Source organism: Papio anubis, chromosome 4 (genome assembly GCF_008728515.1).
Source record: "Papio anubis isolate 15944 chromosome 4, Panubis1.0, whole genome shotgun sequence".
Lineage (NCBI taxonomy): Eukaryota > Metazoa > Chordata > Mammalia > Primates > Cercopithecidae > Papio > Papio anubis.
In genome coordinates this window covers 53,743,294-53,766,494 of record NC_044979.1, presented here as the reverse complement: position 1 = coordinate 53,766,494, position 23,201 = coordinate 53,743,294, and the positions used below count along the sequence as shown (strand labels likewise).

The 23,201-nt window shown below is 37.2% G+C and overlaps 1 protein-coding gene across 8 annotated transcripts in view; it reads left to right on the top strand.

The window, feature by feature from the left end:
• KMT2E (lysine methyltransferase 2E) overlaps nt 1-23,201 on the top strand; it is a 100,796-nt gene that overhangs the window by 30,772 nt on the left and 46,823 nt on the right. For 6 of the 8 annotated variants that reach the window (XM_003896441.5, XM_009203603.4, XM_009203602.4 and 3 more), the window contains 3 exons: nt 18,066-18,180; nt 19,249-19,478; nt 22,613-22,693. In XM_003896441.5, coding sequence (XP_003896490.2) covers nt 18,066-18,180; nt 19,249-19,478; nt 22,613-22,693 — 426 coding nt within the window. The other 2 variants (XM_021936142.2, XM_009203606.3) reach the window with 2 other exon arrangements.

Genomic DNA, 23,201 nt, shown 5'->3' with positions numbered 1-23,201 from the left:
TAGACCAATTTAAGGACTTTAAGGTATTTTTTCTTTGCTATTATAATACCATGTTGACTTAGAATTAAGAGTTCAGAGTTTATTTTACAAATACGGACACTGAGACCCCAGAGTAGTTATGTGGCATGTCCCAAGGGTATATAGTGACTTTAGTGGTAGAGGTAGGACTTGGATGTAGAGTTTGTGACACTTAGATCAGTCATCTCCTGGTCTGTAAAACTGGAGATTGGACTATCTGCTCTATAAAATACCTCCTAGGATAGTGCCTGATTATCAGTTTGGAGCAGCAGTGACCCTATTTCCAAGAATAATTCAGTCCCACTACACTCAGTCCCATACCAGGCAGATCGCAGTAGCTGATCTACCAGTAGTATTGTGACAGTGTTGTTGGGGGAGTCAATGAATTGCCCTCTGAAGATCCACTATCACCGATTCTAGGCCAGGAGAATGCTACTTTCAGTCTTCGATATCTCTGAGGGAAAGGAAACCACACCCTGATACTCCCTTGGAGCCAGATGCAAACCAGCCTTGCCACACTATTTGTTCTACCTGCTTTACTTACCAAGGCTTAGGAGCAGCATTTCACCTTCTCCGGGCTCCCAGTATCACCTGAAGGGGTCAAAGGTAGGGCCTGGGTGACTCATTTGGATTAAGTCTTGACCCTTTGTCAATTTTATCTGTGCCTCTAATTCCTGTAATTGGGCACGGTCTAAAATGTAGGTCCATTCAGATGTCCAAATCCTTATGGTGTTCTTCCTTTTATTAATTCTTCCACCTGCTATGTATAATTTAGTTATTACTGTGACCATGCTACCATCACATTAAGGCCCATGCCTAGTTTTCAGGTCTTCTTATATTGCCCGATCTCACAGCAGAATTTGATACTGTTGACTCTCTTTACCTTTGGCTTTAGTGAAAATATATATATATATGTTTAAGTTGTGGCAAAATAGATACAACATTTATCATGTTAACCATTTTTAAGTGAACAATTCGGTGGCAGTAAGTACATTCACAGTGTTGTGCAGCCATCACTACTGTTTTCGAACTTTATCATCCCAAATAGAAACTCTGCATTCATTAAATAACTCCTCGTTTCCCGCTTCTCCTTGTACCTCGTAGCCTCTATTCTAGTTTCTATCTCTATTTGCCTATTCTAGATACCTCATGTAAGTGGAATTATAAAATACTTATTCTCTTATGTCTGGCTTATTTTACTTAGCATAATGTTTTCAGGATTCAACCATGTTATAGCATATACCAAAATTCCATTCCTTTTTATGGCTGAATAGTAGTCCATTGTTTAGATGTACTGTATTTTGCTTATCCATTCATCTTTTGATGTACACTTTGGGTTGTTCCTACCTTTTGGCTATTGTCAGTAATACTGCTATGAACGTTGGTGTACAAGTATCTGTTTGACTCCCTGTTTTAAATTCTTCTGGTTTTATAGCTAGGAGTGGAATTGCTAGGTCATAACGTAATTCCACATTTAACATTTTGAGGAATTGCCGAACTCTTTTTCCATCTGGTTTTCTTTTTATGGCATGATCTCCTTTTTAAATGTTTCTTCTTTTTCTGAAGTATTTGTGTTTTCTAGGGATCTGCACTACCTTACTTTGTAAACTGTCCTGGAGATTTCATCTACTTTTACAGCTTTCACTGTTTTTGTATGCTCATGACTTCCAAATCAGCCTTACCTAATTCTCTCATGAGCTCCACTCACATAGCCCTCTGCGTTACTAGACCACTTAGATGTTCTGTGAGTAGTTCAAACTTAATAAAATTAGTACTATACTAATATACTAATTCTCTCTTCTTTCCCTCTTGTCCTCTCTAGTAAATTTACACCAAAAAAGCCCTTTTATTCACATATTCTGTTTTTCACTCTAAGACAACAATACACATAAACCATAATTTTTCTAAAAACACGTAAGTCATTTAATTTTCCTGTTTTTTTACATCACTGGTTCCTTGTTGCCTTTAAGTCTAAATTCAGACTCATTCTAATAGTATGCGAAGGCTTTCTTTTTTTCTTCCTTTCTTCAAACTCCTGTTTGAATGGTTTCATGGTATTCCAGTCTAGAGGTGTACCAAAATTAAGTTTTAATCAGTCTCTTATTGAATATGTAAGTTGTTTGAGCCAAATATTGCAGTGAAATCAGCATTCTGGCATAATTTTTGTGCATGTCTTTAGTGATTTACTTAGAATAAATGTGATCTAGAATTACTAGGTCAAATGGAATGCAAGATCTTTTTAAAAGCTACTGATATATGTTGCCAGATTGCATTCCTGAAAGTTTTTGTCTACTCAGAAGAAGTCAATACCCTGGCAGTTTGGGACATTTAATGTCAGAGAAAGTAGGTTTATAGAATTTAACTCTTGAGAGTATCACATTATGATAGCATGTAAATACGTCAAAATTTACCTTGCCATCTAATTTTATGTAATATATTCTGAGAAGTTAAGACTATGTACAATACAGTTTAACAAAATTGCCATTAAAATAGTTGTATTTTAAAAGTTGATGTGTCAAATGTGATCCCAAGACCATCCCCAGGCTCAGAGATTTGCTGGAGGGACTCACAGGATCCAGAATGTAGTTGTACTCACGGCTAAGATTTATTACAGCAGAATAATCCAAAGCGAAATCAGTAAAGGGAAAAGGTACATGGAGTGAAACCTGGAGGAAAGCAGGTGCAAGATTCCATGAGGCTTCTCCCCATTGAGGCACATAGGATGCATTTAATTTCTTCAGCAGTGAATTGTGACAATACATGTGAAATGTTGTCTACCAAGGAAGCTCATTGGAGACTCAGTACCCAAAGTTTTTATTGAGGGATGCCACGTAGGCATCTGCCTAGAATGTATCAAAATTCCAGACTCCCAGAAAGAAAATAGGTATACAACATAAACCATATTGTTTGTATAAACAGTGTAGGCAGAGTAAGCTACCCTTATCATTTGAGGAAAGTTTCTTATCAATATAGGGAACTGTTTACCGGCTAAATTCCCAAATGCCAGCCAAGGGCCACCCTTGTAAGGAGGTCTTTCTACCCTCTGGTAACTCTCCTCTGCACAGTTGATTTTTGCAGGATTAAGTTGAACTATATGAATGCCATTTTTATAGGTCAGAGTTGATCTGATACCAGTAATTCTGTATTGTTCAACTTAAGAGTAAGAGAAGAAGGAGTGAATTACAATTTGTTGAGTGCTGCTGTGCCAGGTAAATGTTTTACATTGTTACTGCATTATTTTTATACTGTGAGCTCAATGTTCTTCCCACTGATGTGAAAACAAAGGCTCAGAAGGGTTAACTAACTTCCCTGAAGTCATGGATTGTAAGGTATCAGAACTAGGGTGATATTCTTGGTCTATTTTAGATCCATGTCTTGCTTTTTCTCACAAACCAGTGCTGTTAGTTATCGGTTGAATTTATTATTACCTGTGCTTTTCAAATACTTCTGCAAAAAAATATGTAAAACAGATGAAAGGAAAACAACTCTGGTTAAAAATGGAAGTGAAGGGCTTAGAGCACTTTTAACCCTTCTCCTACCATAGACATTCCCAAGGAGCTTGCACAAGACAATAACTGTGCTCTTAGGAAAAAGAAAAGGAAATGGAAATACCCTGTGTTTCAGCAGCTATGGTAGACAATTGTGTGAAATCCCTTTTTTGGGGGGGTGGGATAGGGGCTCAAATAAAGGACCTCAAGGTTACACAGGCTGTAGTACAGTAGTGTGGTCATGGGTCACTGAAGCCTCCACCTCCCAGGCTCAAGCAGTCCTCCTACCACAGCACCCCGAGTAGCTGGGACTACAGGTGCACACCATCACACCTGACTAATTTTGTATTTTTTTGTAGAGACGGGGTTTCGCCATGTTGTCCAGGCTAGTCTTGAACTCATGGGCTCAAGCGATCTGTCTGCCTTGGCCTCCCAAAGTGCTGAGATTATAGGCATGAGCCCCTGTGCATGGCCCAAATCCTCATTTTTTAATACCAGGAAATCTCATGATAATTTTATTCAGCCCAGTGAAGGATTAAATGCTGAGTTTTTAAAAAATCCCTATTGTGACATTTAAAGTTTGATTATTTAAGGGGATAGAGTTTTAAAAACCTGGGTCAACGTGACATTTAATACTAGATTTTATAGCTAGCTCAGTTTCTCCATACATTTTCTCATTTTTAAATTTAATTTTGTTCCTGATTATTAAAAAGTATGTGTGTGTTGTTGAAAATCCTCTTTTACTTCCCTAATTATTTTGGAATTTAGAATTAAATTTAGAACAAGGGTCAGCAGAACTTTCCTGTAAAGGGCCAAAGAGTAAATCTTTAAGACTTGCAATGATATGGTTTCTGTTGTAACTACTCAACTCTGCTCTTGCGGCTGGAAAGCAGACTGTGTGTGTAAATGAATGGACATGACAGTGTTCCGATAACACTTTGTCTACAGAATCAGGAAGCAGGCTGGATTTGGCCCAGTGGTTCTAGTTTCCCTACCACTCGTTTAGAGCAAAGAAATCTTGATAATGTACCAATTCTAATGAAGAGTACTAGTTTTTCTCTGATTTTATTGGCTTAAGCAAGTACTATTTCAATGGTATGACTTTCTTTAAATGTAATTATGTAGAGGAAACAGCCAAGTACAAAAGGTCCAAGGCAGGAACTAATTTAGATTGTCCTAAAGAACAGGGAAAAAATATCAAACATGGGATAATAGACCAAGGAAAGAATATTAAGAAAAGATTAGAGGAGTAGGGCCTAGGGGCCATAAGAAGTTAAGATTTTAAGTGAAATAAGTGCTGGCCAGGCGTGGTGGCTCACACCTGTATTCCTTTGGGAGGCTGAGGCTGGCCGGTTGCTTGAGCCCAAGAATTCAAGACTGGCCTTGGCAACATGATGAAATCCCATCTGTACCAAAAAAAAAAAAATACCAAAGTTAGCCAAGTATGGTTGCTTGTGCCTGTAGTCCCAGCCACTTGGGCTGAGGTGGGATGATTGCTTGAGCCTGGGAGGTCTAGGCTGCAGTGAGCCCAGATCGCACCTCTGCATTCTAGCCTGGGTGACAAAGTGAGACCCTGTCTCAAAAAGAAAAAAAAAAAGTTCTAATTCAGTGCTCTAAATTAGTAAATATTTATTGAGGGCTTCTTATATGCCAGCTACTGTATGGGTCCTGGGGACACAACTTCAATCTAAAATTGTGTATTTATATTCAAATTCTGTTTTTTCTCTTATAAAACAGAAAAATGGACAGGCGCAGTGGCTCACACCTGTAATCCCAGCACTTTGGGAGGCTGAGGTGGGTGGATCACCTGAGATCAGGAATTCGAGACCAGCATGCTGAACATGACGAAACCCCGTCTGTACTAAAAATACAAAAAATTAGCTGGGTGTGGTGGCAGGCGCCTGTAATCCCAGCTACTCGGAGGCAGATGCAGGAGAATTGCTTGAACCCAGGAGACGGAGGTTGCAGTGAGCTGAGATCATGCCACTGCACTCCAGCCTGGGTGACAAGCAAAACTCCGTCTCAAAAAAAAAAATAAAGAAAAAAGAAAAATGTCACTTTAAAAAAATTAGAGTCCTGTTCCTCCACTTGCCCTCTGGATCTTATCCCTTCTCACCTTTTCAAAATCTTCATTCTTCCCTCTTGGCTGCAGTCATCCCATGTCTCTTGCATCTTCAGTTTCTCTATTAGATCATTCCTATCACATACAAATATAACAGAATTATTTCCCTTTTTTATTGTTTCATTCTTCTAATCCTCTGTATAGCAAAACTCCTTGAGAAAGCTGTTTGTACTCATTATCAGGTTGCACAGCACTACTATAACCTTCTGTGTTGTCAAACTAATTGGTAGTCTTGTATAATTTATATACATTTTTTCAGATTTGTTGTAAATAATCATCCCTTCCCTTTCTTCCTACTAGAAAGGTTTAATTTTGAATTTCTGGGTACCACACTTAACTGACCACTATTGCTCATTTTTTCCTGACTTATTCTGTTATGCCCAGGCACTTTAAATGTCTAAGATTCAACTGCAGTCCCCTCTTCTTTTAAAAAACTTGGTTTTTAGGTTATTACCTGGCTTTAAATATAATCTCTATGTGTGGTTACCCTCAATTTTTTATCTCCAGTCATAATCTTCCTAAGCTTCAGACTTGCATATGCAAATTGACAGCTTCACTTAGAATTCTTGATCTTCTTCTGCCCCCAAATCTACTTTTGGTTGTTGTTTTTTAGGCTCATCTACTTCTTTTTTCTTTTTCTTTTCTTTTCTTTTTTTTTTTGAGACAGTCTTGCTCTGTCACCCAGGCTAGAGTGCAGTGTCATGATCTTGGCTCACTGCAATCTCCACCTTCAGGATTCATGTGAACCTTTTGCCTCAGCCTCCCGAGTAGCTGAGATTACAGACGGCCACCAAGCCTGGCTAATTTTTTTATTTTTAGTCGAGAAAAATGTTGGCCAGGCTGGTCTCAAACTCCTGGCCTCAAGTGATCCACCTGCCTCGGCCTCCCAAAGTGCTGGATTTACAGGGATGAATCACAGCACCAGTCCTCATCTATTTCTTTCTTTCTTTCCTTTTTTTTTTTTTTTTTTTTTTTTTTTGAGATGGAGTTTCACTCTTGTCCGGGCTGAAGTGCAATGGTGTGATCTTGGCTCACTGCAACCTCCGCTTTCCAGGTTCAAGCGATTCTCCTGCCTCAGCTTCCCAAGTAGCTGGGATTACAGGCATGCGCCATCATGCCCGGCTAATTTTGTATGTTTAGTAGAGGCAGGGTTTCTCCATGTTAGTCAGGCTGGTCTCGAACTCCCGACCTCAGGTGATTCGCCTGCCTTGGCCTCCCAAAGTGCTGGGATTACAGGTGTGAGCCACTGCCCTCACATCATCTGTTTCTTTAAATGGCTCCATCTCTATCCAGTTGCTTAAGTGAAAACCCTAAGCTGTCAGTCTTGATTGGTCCTTTCCCCTTAACCCCCGCGTCTAATTTGTTGGTCAGTACTGTGTCCTCCTTCAAAGTATATTTTTGTGGAGTCTTGCTGTGTCACCCGGCTGGAGTGCAGTGGCACGATATTGGTTCACTGCAGCCTCTGCCTCCTGGGTTCAAGCAGTTCTCCTGCCTCAGCCTCCAGAGTAGATGGGACTACAGGTGCACGCTACCATGCCCAGCTAATTTTTATATTTTTAACAGGATTTCATCGTGTTGGCCAGGCTGGTCTCGAACTCCTGACCTCAGGTGATCCGCCCTCCTCTGCCTCACAAAGTGCTGGGGTTACAGGCATGAACCGCCATGCCTGGCCAAAAGTATATTTTGAATCAGTACACTTATATCCATTTCTACTGTTGTCCTAATCCAGGCCTTTGTAATCTCTTGACTAACACTGGAGTGGAATACTCTCCATGTTTCTCTTTTGCCTTCTGTCATTTATTCTCTGTAGAAGCTGCCGCACTTCTTCTGAAGCATAAACCAGAGCATGTAATTCTCCCACTTAAAAAGCTTCCAATGACTTTCTGTGTTACTTAAAATATTAACTTTTTATGACCATAAGGCCCTCCTTTCTAATCTCTTCTCACTATTCTCTTCTTATCCCACTATTACTTCCATATTGATTTTTTGTTGTTGTTCTTTTGAATATTCTACATTTGTTTCTGCCTTACGGACTTTGTACTCATGCTTTCCTCTGTCTGGATCATTCTTCTGTTCTTGGCATAATTATTAGCTAAACTCAAATATCACATTCTAGTGAGGCCTCCCCTCTTCCATTATCTATAATAATATCTGAAATACTTCTGTTGTTTTATTTCGTTGCTGCCATGCTTTGTATTTTTACTAAAACATAAGCTTTATGACTATAAACATCTTACCTGTTTTATCACTGTATCTACAACGCCTAGCAAAGGGTTTGGCATATAGTAAGCATTGAGTTATGAACCATATTGCTTGAAGGTCATTTTTAATTTTTATTTATTTTTTATTTTTATTTCTGAGAAGGAGTCTCACTCTGTCACCCAGACTGGTGTGCAGTGGCACAATCTTGGCTCACTGCAACTTCTGCGTCCCAGGTTCAAGCGATTCTCCTGCCTCAGCCTCCCAAGTAGCTGGGATTACAGATGTGCACCGCCACGCCCAACTAATTTTTTTTTTTTTTTTTTTTGTATTTTTATTAGAGATGGGGTTTCACCATGTTGGCCAGACTGGTCTGGAACTCCCGACCTCAGGTGATCTGCCAAACTTGGCTTCCCAAAATGCTGAGATTTCAGGCATGAGCAACTGCACCCAGCCTATATTGCTTGAAGGTCAAATAGTTAACGCTGAAGTTTATTATATTAAGAAGGATTATTGAATGCCCGTATCCTAACTATATTTCCGTTGTTAAGAAGAAATAGAACTAAAGCTAGACATATTTTATAGCCTCTTCATTGTAGAAAGATGTCAGGTGCTATGTAATTGAATGAAAAGTCCCTCATATATAAATAGTCTTTAAAAATTGGCATGATTTCAGTATATTGAATGCTAAGTTTTTTAAAGTAGCAGTTCTGGTTAATACCTGTTTTGGGAAGCTGGAAAAATTTTAAAGGCATTAGGAAACTAGCAGAATTAAATAGTGATGAGAGGGAGATTGAAATTTACTATTAATACCTATGTTATCTAAGTGGTTATTTACTGACCATGATGTAATAAATTGAGACAGAACGTAGGAAGAGAAGGGATGTAAAATTCTGCAGTATAAAGAATTTTAACAAGTAATGGTATTTTTTAAGTGATAGTATTTTTAGTATGAAATTTTTTGCATACTGTTTAATTGATGAAGGATTAAAGATCTAGTTTTCCAGATCCTATAGTTATAAGAATTTAAGAACTTAAAATATATAATAATTTTATTCTCTCAACTCTAAAGTCTATGTAAAGATTGCTTTTCAGAATTTATAGTAATGTGCTATAGATCAAAGATAAGCACTTGAAGCTGATTCTGGCAGGGCCCAGTGGCTCATGCCTGTAATCCCAACACTTTTGAGAGATCAAGGTGAGGGGATTGCTTGAGCCCAGGATTTCTGAAACTAGCCTGGGCAACATAGTGAGACCCCTGCTGTCTACAAAAAATTTTTAAAAAATTAGCCAGGCATAGTGGCTCATGACTGTAATCTACTCAGGAGGCTGCAGTGGGAGGATCACTCAAGCCCAGTAGTTTGATGCTATAGTGAGCTATGGTCACACCACTACACTGCAGCTTGGGTGACAGAGTAACACCTTGTCTCCTAAAAAGAAAACAAAAACAAACAAACAAAAAAACAGGCCAGGCGTGGTGGCTCATGCCTGTAATCCCAGCACTTTGCGAGCCAAGGTGGGCAGATCACCTGAGGTTGGGGGCTTGAGACCAACCTGGCCAACGTGGCAATACCTGGTCTAAAAATACAAAAACTTACTGGGCGTGGTGGTGCATGCTTCTAATCCCAGCTACTAGGAGGCCGAGACACGAGAATCACTTGAACCCGGGAGGTGGAGCTTGCAGTGAGCCGAGATACATCACTGCACTCCAGCCTGGATGACAGAGTGAGACTCTGTCTCAAAAAAAAAAAAAAAAAGGGAAGGAAGTCTGCTAAATTTTTTTTTTTTTTTTTTAAAGAAAGGCAAGAGAATTAATGACTTTTGTTGGTAGTGTAATTGATAGATTCATCAAAGTCTTTTATTTTCACAGGTCATTGTGTCTGATGAACCTAACAATGGTTAATGTACCCTGTGTTCTGTAACTCATAAAAAAATGAAGGCAAATCATTAAGGTAGTTGGCCCTGTACTTGAGAGTTGAAGGAACTCAAGGAAAAAAAAGGGAAAAAGTTGGAGAATTATTTGTTGTAAAAGCAAGTTGCTCTGTCTATCTGTCTGTCTGTGCGTCCGTCTGTCTATCTATCTATCTATCTATCTATCTATCTATCTCTCTCTCTCTCTCTCTCTATATCTATCTACCTTCCTTCCTTCCTTCCTTCCTACCTACCTACCTGCCTACCTGCCTACCTGCCTACCTACCTACCTTTATTTTAGATGGAGTTTTGCTTGTCACCCAGGCTGGAGTGCAATGGCGCAATCTTGGCTCACTGCTGCCTCCGCCTCCCGGGTTCAAGCGATTCTCCTGCCTCAGCCTCCCGAGTAGCTGGGATTACAGGCATGCGCCATCATGCCCAGCTAATTTTGTATTTTTAGTAGAGTCGGGGATTCACCATGTTGGTCAGGCTTGTTCTTGAACTCCTGACCTCAGGTGATCCACCCGCCTCGGCCTCCCAAAGTGCTAGGATTACAGGCGTGAGCCACCACGCCCAGCCCGCAAGTTGCATATTTTAATATCTCTTTGTTAAATAAAAAAGTTACCAGTTTGGACCCTGGATGCCATACACTCAGGAGGATCACTTTGAAACTAGACACAATGCCAAGTGCTTTTCAGAAAAGTGAAGAATTAGATTGAGCAGAGGAAATGTACCTATTTGTGAGTGAGGATGATGGAAGGAGTCTTGGAGAGGTAGTACTTTTTACCTGCTCTGATCATTTTCAGGGCTTCTGCTGAGCCTACTGAATCTAGGAGAGTTATTTACAGATTACCCAGCCTCACATTTCAAGCTCTTAGTTTTATTTTGTCATAACACTACTCCACTTACATCATTAACTTGCTTGGGAGAGAGAAACCAGTAGTGACTCTGTGTAGTTTTTGTTTTTCTTTTTATGTGGGGTTTTTTTTTTTTTTTTTTTTGAGATGGGGTCTCACTATATTGCCCAGGCTGGACTCAAACTCCTGAGCTCTAGTGATCCTCCTGCCTCAGCCTCCCAAAGTGCTGGGATTACAGGTGTGAGCTACCATGCCTGGCCATTTTTCTGTTTTGTTTTTGTTTTGTTGTTGTTTTAGAGATGCGGTCTTTTTATGTTTCCCAGGCTGGTCTCAAACAGTTGGCCTGAAGCCATCCTCCTACCTTGGCCTCCCAGAGTGCTGGGATTACAGGTGTGAGCTGTTGTGCCTGGCCCTCTGTGTAGTTTTTCAGGATAAGAGATCATATTCATTCCTTAGCTGGATATGCAGGGTTCTTCTTGAACTAGTCCTTGTCTATTCTCATCTCTGGCACATCCTCCACTCCTTTAACTGTTCTGAATTTTAGTAATTCTTCTTCAGTCTGTTCTTCCTAAACTTCAGTGAACGTAAAATCGAAGATGTTTGTTGAAATGTAGATTTCTAAGTCCAATCTTTAAACATTCTGGTTCATTACATTTAAGTAGAGCTGTGAAAAGTAACAACTTGCACTACAGGTAATTGTGCTGCTGGTTGTCTGTAGATCATGCTTAGAGAAATGTGCTTAAATGTGTCATGTTGATAGCTTTGACTGCATGTGTGCTTTCTGTCTGGAGTACTTTCTCCATCTCTTTGCCTTCTCTATTTCATGGACTTGTTAAATTGCCATTCTTTAAAACTTGCTTAAATGTGACTACTATTATGAAGGCTCCTGTGCATACCTCTGATGGCACTACTGTAATTATTGTTACACTTGTTTGTTTGCCTGTAAGTCAGTTTCTTAAGAAGGACCACTTTATTTTTTTATTTCTAGCATTTGGTACAGTATCTCACTGCCTGGTACTTACTGTGTGCTCAAATGTTTGTTGATTGAAAGAAAACTACATTATTGTAAGTTCCTTGAAGGCAGAGACAGTGTCTTATCTTTGTGTCTCTGATGGTCGCTAGTGAACATTAAGCCCTCAATATTTGTTTAATCAGTGCTGTCAAAGTGGTTTAAATGAATGTAGTCTCTGGGGGTTTCTGTGAGCTTTTTGATGTTTTAAAAAATTTGCTATTTAATTTGGAGCTAGAAAAAAAATTTTAAGTATATTTGGGATCATTCCAGATCACTACCACTTTATACCAAATGCTGCCATGAGATTTCAGTGCAAGTACTTGAATTTGTGTCAGATGTTTATAAGATCACAGAGAGATACAGTTTATTGTGATGCTTTTCTAAATCCAAACCTCCAAAGGAAAATCTGACTCTATCTATTACAGGCATTTAGATATTACTTGCTTTTGAGAGACTGCTTACATGAATAAACACTATTCCTGAAGTCTGACCTTTACATACTACTTGAAGATTCCACCTGCCATGTTTTCCTGTCTTTTTGCATATGCATGGGGTATTGTCTTCCTCCAGCATTACTGGGTTTTTCCTATATATTATTTGTAGTAAATTTCTTTTACTAGGGTAATAGGTTCTGTCTCCTCTAGCAAAATTAGTGATTTATTGAAAACAGGTGTCGTTGGGCTTGTACATAGAATCACTCTATTGGAAGTTTGAATTATTATGAACTGAAGTTATAAAACAATTTTTAAGGAGCTTCAGAGTATTTGTAGTTGTACTTGAGAACAAATTCTGAACAAATAAGTAGCGTAATGTATCTGTGTAAGGCATTATAGTTGAGAAAATGTATTTGTCCATCCTTTATATCATTCGAACTTCATTTTGCTGGGAAGGAGGTAAAGCAAATATCCTTATTCCTACTTTACAAATAAAAAACCTCAAGTTCAGAAGTGAATATGGCATTCTTTCTACTGGAGAAAATGTCTCATTAAGAAAGAGTTTGGGAAAAAAAAATAATAGATGCACGATAGAAGATTGTTAGCAGAGCACAAAAATGTGAAAAGTAGTAACAATACAGTAAAGAAGTGCTTCATGAATACTAAAATTAGGGAGTTGAAGCAGTCAAGAAAGGGCTCTTTTAAGAATACTTGAAATAAACCTTGAAAAATGTGTTGAAATTAAGGAGTAAGGGTTAAGAGATATTCTACAAATAGGGGTTTAGAAATGCCGAGGACATCTTTGTGAGTTGGAGGAAAAACGATAGACTACTGTTCTTGCTGGTACCCAGTGTATAGAGATATTAAATGTAAGATAAAAATGCTTGAGGAACTTTTTTATTTCCACTTTTTAGTATGGAAATGCAAATATATACATGATGGTATGTAAAACAGAATAGTAATCCCAGGTGGCCATTACTTAGCTTCAGCAGTATTCAAAGTTTTGCCAATCTTGTTTCATCTGTCTTTCAGTTGGTTTTTTTGTTCTTGTTTTGATACAGAGTCTCACTCTGTCAACCTAGGCTGACAGTGGTATGATCATAGCTCACTGCATCCTCAACTTCCCTGTCTCAAGTGATCCTTCTACTTCAGCCTCCTGAGTAGCTGAAGCTTAGAACTTTAGGTGTGAGCCACCATGCCCGACTAATTTTTTCATTTTTTGGTAGAGGTGGGATCTTGCTGTGTTGCCCAGACTGGTCATGAACTTCTGGCCTCAAGTGATCCTCCCTTTTTGCCCCCAAAAGTGCTGTGATTGTAAGCATGAGCCACTGCGCCCAGCCTCTTAAGTATTTTAAAACAAATTCCAATTTCACCCAGGTATTATTTCACCCATGTATTATTCAGTTATCTATCACTAACAGTTAAGGACTTTTTTGTTCTGTTACAGTACTATTATATAGCAAAATTAACATAAAATATCCAGTTCATCTTCAGATTTTCTCACTCATCTCAAAAATCTTTTTGTAATGTGTTCAAATTGGGATCCAAACAAAATTTCACACACTGCATTTGCTTGAAATGTCTCTTGAATCTCTCTTCATCTATAACAACATCCCTCTTTTAAAATTTGTTTTCCTTTATGCTGTAGACTTGGTGAAGAAACTGGAAAATTTGGCCTATAGAAGTTTTAACATTCTGGAGTTGGCTGATTGCCTCCTTCTGGTGTCATGTAATATTCTACTTCCCCCATATTTCTGATAAACTGGTATTTGGATTTAGAGATATAATTAGCTTCAAGTTCTGTTCTTTTCCTTTTCTCTTTTTCTTTTTTCAGTATGATATTTTGTAGGTGGGACTGTGTACTTCCTATCACATAGCATTAGGAGAGACAAATAAAGCTTGGTTGTCTAACTCCTAATGATAATAATAATGATCAACAGATTCAGGTATTGTCATCTTGTCTACTTATCAACCTTTTACCTAAGAGTTTCAGCATCCATGGTTGTTTGTTGCCTAGATATATAACCTCTTAAGGGTTGCAGTGTAGTTATTTTTCTCATTTATTTATTCCTTCTGCATTTTTTAGCTGTTGGGAAATTTCTAAAAGAAGCAGTCAGCACCTAAGTATTGGCTTATGTATTAACAAGAGAATATACTTACCATTTTAGTTACAGAGCTGAGTTGCATGTTAGAATCCCCTTTTATGCATTTCGGTTATTCTACTTGTTGGAAACAGAATTCAGAGTTTTTGAAAAGGTGACTTCATCTACAAATTATGGTGGTTTTGACCATACCTTGTTGCTTATATATTGGGAATAATTTCATTACCTGCTACTAGGTTGGTGCAAAAGTAATTGCAGTTTAATTTTGACCATTTTGAAAATTTTTGAACATTTTGAATTCTTGGAGTATGCAATGAATATCTTTTGGGAAATTTCCCATGGATAAAGAGAAAATCTTTTTTGGATTCAGTAATTTTAGAACATATACATACTTTCTGCTGACAGGTTAAAAAAAAAAAAAGAACATACAAAGCAGTATATTAATGAATATAAACCACTGTATAAGCTCTTCACTCTCTGTGAAATCAAAACTGTGATATCAAAATTGTGTGTGTGAAATCTCATTTTTCTATAGGATGAACACTGCATCATGGATTATGTTTTGATACATAATTATATAAACACTTCTATAAATAATTATGAAGTATATATAACACTTAGAAATGTAACACTTCTGTCCTTACATTTGGGAAGAAGGAAAAAGAAATTCATGCTAGTTTTGCACTGCAAAAGTTATGGCCGCTACTCCAAAATATCCAAGTTTTGCCCACACCTTTTAGTAACACATTTTGCAGAGTTTTATCTAAATTTTTAAGAGTGAATCTTTGTGCTCTGGCCACAGTTCCTGCATGTTGCTTTAATAATAGTATTGTAAATCATTGCTAAAACTTCACTTCTTCCTTCCATGTAATTTTTAAAGAATTTAGAAAGTGTCACTGTTGTAATCAATGGCAGTTTGGTAGTATCTGTCAGTTTTATGGACATTTGCCCTTTTGTTCAGCAATTGTACCTCCAGGAATTCATGTTATAGAAATACTGTCATTTATGCAGAAAAGATAAATGGATGTACATTTGCAGTAATACTTTTAATAGTGAAAAATAGAAGTAATGTCATTATCTACCAGTAGGGGAAATTGTTAAATTTATATTCCTATAATGAAATAAGCAGTTATTACCGAGAATTAAGTATATATGTTGATATTTAAAGATGGAAAAAGTAAATCACGAATACATAGAGTATATTTTCGGATTTTATAAAGCAAAAATTGTGTAGATATAATGATGCATAGAAAAGTTTAGAGAAAGATACATGGCAGTATTAACATGGGAATGTTTGGGAGTTGGGTGGAGACATGGGCTTTCACTTCCTTATTACTGCTATATTTAGATTTTCTACAATGAGCATTTATTAATTTTGAAATTAAGAAACATTTCTTTTAAAATAATGAATAAGTGAATTCTTAATGTAACAGCATAGACATTAGCTGAATATTGATTTTCTTTTATTTTCTTTTTTTTTTTTTTTTGTGACAGAGTCTCAACTCTGTCCCCCAGGCTGGAGTGCAGTAGCGCGATCTCAGCTCACTGCAACTTCTGCCACCTGGGTTCAAGCGATTCTCCTGTCTCAGCCTCCCGAGTAGCTGGGATTACGGGTGCCTGCCATTGCCCCTGGCTACTTATTGTATTTTTAGTAGAGATGGGGTTTCACCATCTTGGCCAGGCTGCTCTTGAACTCCTGACCTCATGATCCACCTGCCTCGGCCTCCCAAAGTGCCGAGATTACAGGTGAATATTGGTTTTCAAGGTACAGTCATGCACACATAGCAACGTTTCAGTCAACACCAGACCACATAATACAATGGTGGTCCCGTAAAATTATATTGGAGGTGCCCTCTACACGTGTACCATTTTCTATCTTTTACATTGTCTTTTTACTGTACATGTTTTTTTCTCTTTTTAGAGACAGAGTCTCATTCTGTTGCCCAGGCTAGAGTGCAGTGACATGATCATAGCTCACTGTAACCTCAAACTTCTAGGCCCAAACAGTTCTCCCACCTCAGCCTCCTAAGTAGCTAGGACTACAGACGTGTGCCAACATGCTTGGCTAGTTTTTTTTTAATTTTTAATTTCTGTAGAGAAAATCTTGCTATCTTGCCCAAGCTATTCCGGAACTCCAGGCTTTAAGTGACCCTCCTGTCTCAGACTCCCAAAGTGTTGAGATCATTGGCTGAGCCACCACACCCAGCCCTTATTTTCTGTTTAGATATGTTTAGATACAGAATACTTAGCACTGTGTTACAATTACTTACAATATTCAGTGCATAACATGCTGTATAGGTTTGTAGCCTAGGAGCAATAGCTATGCCATTTAGGTATGTAGTAGGCTATACCATCTAGGTTTGTGTAAGGTACACTCTTGTCATGTTCACACAACAGTGAAATCACCTAATGATGTATTTCTCAGAATATATTTCCAACGTTAAGCAAAGGATGACTGTATTCAGAACATATTGGAGACTCTTTGCAATCTCCTTTAGAACCATTTGATAACCTCAGTTTATGTCTCCTCTTTTTGCTAATTCTGGCCCACAGTGCTTACAACAGCAGCCACTGAGAGCTAAATTGAGACTTGGTGAAGGGATGACAGTATATTAAGAAGCAGTTGACTGTAAAAGTTTTTTATGCTGATAGTCTCATGACGAATCAGAATATAACCACTAAAAATTCTTAAACTAAATAATAGTGCAAATAGTACTAACTTCTAATGGAAAGTTTTGAATAGGAGGTAGGATAAAGATTGTCATGAAAAATTTTTCAAGTGATGTTATAGTTTTGTAAAACAAAGGCACAGAAACAAATCATGTTATTGAGTATTTGCAAGGGAGAGATTAATTTGTGTGAATTGACCTCAGATGTAGGTTCACAACCTCGTCGATCAATAGGAATTAACCAAATAGAGCTCAGGAGGATTGGTAAGAGTAAAGAAGTTGGGAAAGTGATGTATGTAAAATGCGAGGCCAGGGAGCTTGTAAGTCAACAACAGTGGGCAAATGTTGTATCAGTAGTTGGTCAGTCTCCATCATCTAAGACCAGAATTACTCATATTACAGGTGGCTATTTATGTTTTTTTCAGGCATAAATCCTGGTTTATTGTGAAACTTCCTATTCGTTAAGTTTACTGACATTTTCAAGACACTATTTTTTTTTTTTTTTTTTTTTTTGAGACGGAGTCTCGCTCTGTCGCCCGGGCTGGAGTGCAGTGGCCGGATCTCAGCTCACTGCAAGCTCTGCCTCCCGGGTTCCCACCATTCTCCTGCCTCAGCCTCCCGAGTAGCTGGGACTACAGGCGCCCGCCACCTCACCCGGCTAATTTTTTTTTTTATTTTTTAGTAGAGACGGGGTTTCACCGTGTTAGCCAGGATGGTCTCGATCTCCTGACCTCGTGATCCGCCCGTCTCGGCCTCCCAAAGTGCTGGGATTACAGGCTTGAGCCACCGCGCCCGGCCCCCTCAAGACACTATTATATTAATATCTGGTCACACTCAACACATGCGTATATTTTTGAACACTGAAATGCATACTTCAGTTCCACTTGAGGTCCATATAGATTCTGTGTGTTTTAGTCTTGCTTAAATTATTTCTACCACTTCTTTGCACCCCTTTGCTTAGTTTTCTCAGTGCCGTAGGGTTTATTAAATAATATTTGGCCTCTAGTAATTTTTTTTAATGAGAGAGAGGGAAACTATATTTGACCTTGGAGGGGGACATTTACTTAATTAAACAGAAGTTTGCTTATGACACATAATCTAGATGGGATATATCTTATCTATAGTGCATCCACCTGCTATAAGTAGGTATTGTATATGTATAGCCAATATTTTACTGTAAGTACTTTATCATTTAAATTGATTAAGAGAAAAAAATGAATGGAATTCTCTTTGATGCAACTTTTTCCCCCCAGACCAGAATCCGTAGAAGCTAGCCCTGTGGTAGTTGAGAAATCCAACAGTTATCCCCACCAGTTATATACCAGCAGCTCACATCATTCACACAGTTACATTGGTTTGCCCTATGCGGTAAGTGTTAAACATTTCTTTGAAGAAACATTTTTAAATTTGGATATTGAAAGTAGATGCGTGTGATATTGTGCTTAAAACGGCGTGTTTAAAAAGCATGGTTGTTTCATACTATCAAAATAATTAGGTGTTTAATTTTTCATTAACCATTAAGGGATTGAAGTTCTATAAAAGTGAAGAGCTTCTCTTATTATTTTGCAGTTTATGCTGTTAATAGTTTGATATTTCTTTACTTCCTAAGAGAATGTAGATAAGGTTGTGTTGTACTACCTACTATTGGTTTTGAATTATATAGTAATTAATTTTGTTTTAATTTTTTAATTTTTAGTTTTTGAATTATATCATAACTTTTATAGTTACCATTTATTGAGCACTTGTTATGTGTCAGACATATATTATTTAATCATTAAAAACAACTTCATGAGATGTAGTTTTCATCTTTTATTTCATAGGTGAGAAAATGAAAGTCTATCTAATTTATTAAATACTGCATATCTAGTAAGAGGCAGCGTTTAGATTCAAATGTAATTACATAGTAACACATTTGTGATACTATGGAGGTAGAATTATGAGAGATGTTTACTACTTGGACCAGAATAAAAATTACTAAATTAAAAAAACCTGTATTATATTCTTTATAGTGATAAATATGTCTTTTTTTTTATTCTTTAGGCTCCATATTTCTGAGATGTGTGTTTTTCTGTTTTCCTTTTTTTTTTTTTTTTTAAACACTTCTATTCTCACATCTTAATACCTTCTTTCATCTTGGAGGTGGAGCTATGTATGTGACCATAGGACTGTGAAGATATCTTATGATTTGGTAGGGAAGGAATGAAATTTGGATGTGAATGTGACCACTCCCACTTTGTAGATAGATATATTCACTTACTACTGTGGTTTAATATCTGGCTTCACCAAGTCATTTTTTAAATGGTATTAAGGAAGGAATGAGCCAATCTCGTATCTCTTGAGTATTGAAATTAAGGGTTGAATTTTATTTAAGTTGCTTGGTTCATATCATTGTTGAAGTTAAATAATATTGTGCTATATTTGTGTTTAATTATTCAGGACCATAATTATGGTGCTCGTCCTCCTCCAACACCTCCGGCTTCCCCTCCTCCATCAGTCCTTATTAGCAAAAACGAAGTAGGCATATTTACCACTCCTAATTTTGATGAAACTTCCAGTGCTACTACAATCAGCACATCTGAGGATGGAAGTTATGGTACTGATGTAACCAGGTGCATATGTGGTTTTACACATGATGATGGATACATGATCTGTTGTGACAAATGCAGGTAAAATATTTTACACCATTATTTTATTTTTCTTGAATACTGATAACCTTTGGTAATGTTGGAAAAGATAACTAAAGTCACTTTCAAGGGAATTAATGAATACATATTTTAAGTGGGACTTCTACTATTGATGCAGTCCTAGAAAAAGCCTCCTATGTGAAAAAAGTTTACTAGAAGTCCCTGTTGTTAACTGAGTAATAGTCCGTTCTGAACTTATTCATGTAGGATCACATTTTTCTTTTCACTTAGTTCAGTAGTAGTACAAGTACATAAATATAGCAGTAGACGAGATAGAAATGAGAGAATTTAGTCATTTGTATTTCCTTTGGAATAATTTGTGCTTAGTCAACGGTGATTTTCCAGTTTGGGGAAAGTAAACATTTTGATTGATGTTTGTTTGACCTGACTCTCTCACCTCCTTTTGACTTGAACCTTGCAGCACTCTGGAGTCTCCTTGAACCAGAACCAGTCTCCCCTCCCCCAACCCTGGTTCAGCCACCAAGAAAGGCCTCCTCCCCTAGAGAAGGTGTGATTGGGACAGAAAGTGGGGTTTTGTTTCATTTTTGTTTTCCTTTTTTTTTTTTTTTTGATGCGGGGGAAGGATTTGGGGAGGATGAAGAGGGAACAGTAGGATTTCAGCCTGAAAGTTACTGAGTTTATCCCCTGCATAGGGTGGGAAGCGGAGAGTACTTAAGCAGTGCATTGTAGAGGGCAAGAAAGTTTGGGAACTTTACAGAATTTCCTGCGTCTGGTCATTATGGTGTTGCTTAATTATTTGATGTGATGTAGTATGGCATATACCCATATTTGAATGTAAGTATAAAAATGGACCCTAAAGCCAAGTATTACTTTGCATTATTTGCAATATTATCCCCATCTATTAGATTAGGTGATTAGGAGTTGAATATTATTGATACAAACATGCAGTTAGCATTATGTTTCAAAAAGTTTGTTTACTCTTGCCAAAAAATGAGAAATTCAAATATTAAGTGGAATGTAAAATTTGATACTTTTATGGAAAATTTTAATATTAACACTTTGAGTTTATCTTAATAATAAAAACATGTTGTAATATCTTTCCAAATGTAAAAATAAATTTTCATTACCTGTAACACATTCTACCATGAATAATGACTTCAGTAAATTTATTTAGGAGGTAAAATAAAAAACTAAAAATAACTTCAGTGACACTTTGCTTTCCTCATAGTAGAAAATGTCAAATCATATTGTAGCCAATCATATAAAAAAGCTTTCTCTTGGCTCATCTTGTCTAATGTGATAAATTATATACCATTTGGTATATAATTTTTATTTTAATATATAACCTTAGCAGTGTTTTTCTTTTAACTGCGATGGTCTATATATAATATACAGTTATCTCTATTAGAGAATAGTAGAAATGTCCTTAAGAGTTTTTATATCCATCTACAAATTATTGAAGGACCAGTTCACAGTTTTTGGATTATTCAAGTTATTTACTTCTCAGATAGTACTTTTTGTTATGAATCTAATATTTGTTATTCTGTTTTTCTGTTGCTCAGCCTGTAGTCTCCTGGAAGGCTCTATTCTTACTTTACGTTGCCTCATTGTTTTTACATGTTCCTACTACTTATACTCATCTCTTTGAAGTCTGACATCCACAGCTCTGATTATTTATTCATATTCTGGCTTTGTTTCTTCTGTTGTCTGCATGACATCATTATTTGCCCACAAATTTAGTTTAATTTGTTATTCTAACCCTTGTCATTTGCGCTACTTTTCTTTTTCACATCTTTTTTCCACTTTGATATCTATTTCACATTCTGTCAGTTCTTGCCCAAACATTCTCAGTTGAAAAGTAAAGAACAACACAATAGCAGTTAGTTTGGTACAGTAGTCCCTCCTTTCCCCTGGGGTATATGTTCCAAGACCCGCAGTAGATGCCTGAAACTGCAGAGAGTACTGAACCCTACAGTACTGTTCTTTCCTGTACATAAATACCTATGATAAAGTCTAATTTATAAAGTTTAATTAATAAAGTAGATGCAGTAAGAGATTAACAACAATTATAACAGCATACTGTAATAGAAGTAAATGCGGACTTTGTCTCTCTCCTTCTCTCTCTTTCCTTCTGCCCGCCTCTCTCCCTCTTCCTGAAAATATCTTAATATTTTCAGACTGTGGTTGAACACAGGTAAATGAAACCACGAAAAGCAAACCATGGATAAGGGGAAGCTACTGTAGTTATATATTAGAAGTAGTTTATTGTTATGTAAAGAATAACTAAGACTATTTTTGGAGTCAGGCATATCAACTTTAGACAAATTAGTCTTGGCAATAAAATACAATAATAACAAATTAAGAAATTTGCCTCAAACTGGTCCGTGTATTCCATTAAAAGTAATTAGGTTTAATCTCTATCTTCATAGAATGTCTCTTATATTCTTTAACTTATTTTTCTCTGGCGTTAATTCTGGTTCTGCCCTCCTTTAACTCAAGTGTGGAATGTTGGAAACATCTCTTTAGTTGGTCTTTCTGCTTGCAGTTTCTTAACTTCTTTGAATACTACATGCCACCAAAGCACCTCTAATTGTTACCTGTTGACAGAGGAAATCTACACACGTCTGCACATTCCAAGTCCTAAATAATCTGACTGTACTTCACTAATCCAATTTTAACCTCCTCCTTTTTCTCAAAATGAATATTTCTCTTCATATATGTTAAGCACCTTGTGGCCACCTTCTCTTCATATCTGATAAATGATATTTGATAAATGTTGCTACACTGATAGCTTACTATTTCCCAAATGAGGTTCGAGTCAAGTTCATTATTCTCCAAGGTGCTTTTCTCATTAATTACAAGTAGTGTGGCCATCTCTACGTTGTGATTTCTAATAATATTTGTAGAATAAATTATACACTTTATATTTTAAAATTGTATTTGCTTTAAACATTTATGTATCCTATATTTGTCCTCTTGCTTTTACATCTCAAATTTTATCTGCTTGAAGACACATTTCTATGAGTTTCTCAGAGTCCCTTTTAGGAGTGCTAAGCTCAAAGTAGGTGCTTATTAAATGATAGTTAAATGAATATCAAATCTTAATTTAAGGATGACTTAATATTACATATGTTCTGCTTTTTTTTTTTTTTAAGCGTTTGGCAACATATTGACTGCATGGGGATTGATAGGCAGCATATTCCTGATACATATCTATGTGAACGTTGTCAGCCTAGGTAAGTTGCACATGTCTGGTAACATTGCCAGTAATTTTACTGAGGTAATACTAGTTAACAGAAACTCCTTTATGAATTCAAGTTAAAGAATTAATGAATCACAGCCAGGCATGGTGGCTCATGCCTGTAGTGCCAACTACTTGGGAGGCTGAGGCAGGAGGATTGCTTGAGCACAGGAGTTTGAGGCTGCAGTGAGCTTTGATTGTGCCACTGCACTCCAGCCTGGGTGATAGAGCAAAACCCAGTCTGGTTTTTCAAAAAAAAAGGACTAATAGATCACTGTATTTTATCGATTCTAACATACAGTTTTCCATTTTTATGTGTATTCTTACTATTATTTTTGTATTCTGACAACTCTAAAATCAGGAAAATATCTTTCTATCAATAATGTGTCATAGTTCATAGGGTTTTTACTTTATTAATGATGCAAAAAATAATAGTGCATCTTCTACCTGATGGCATCTTTTTTAACTGGAATGCACTATGTTAAAGAGTTACTAGATGAATA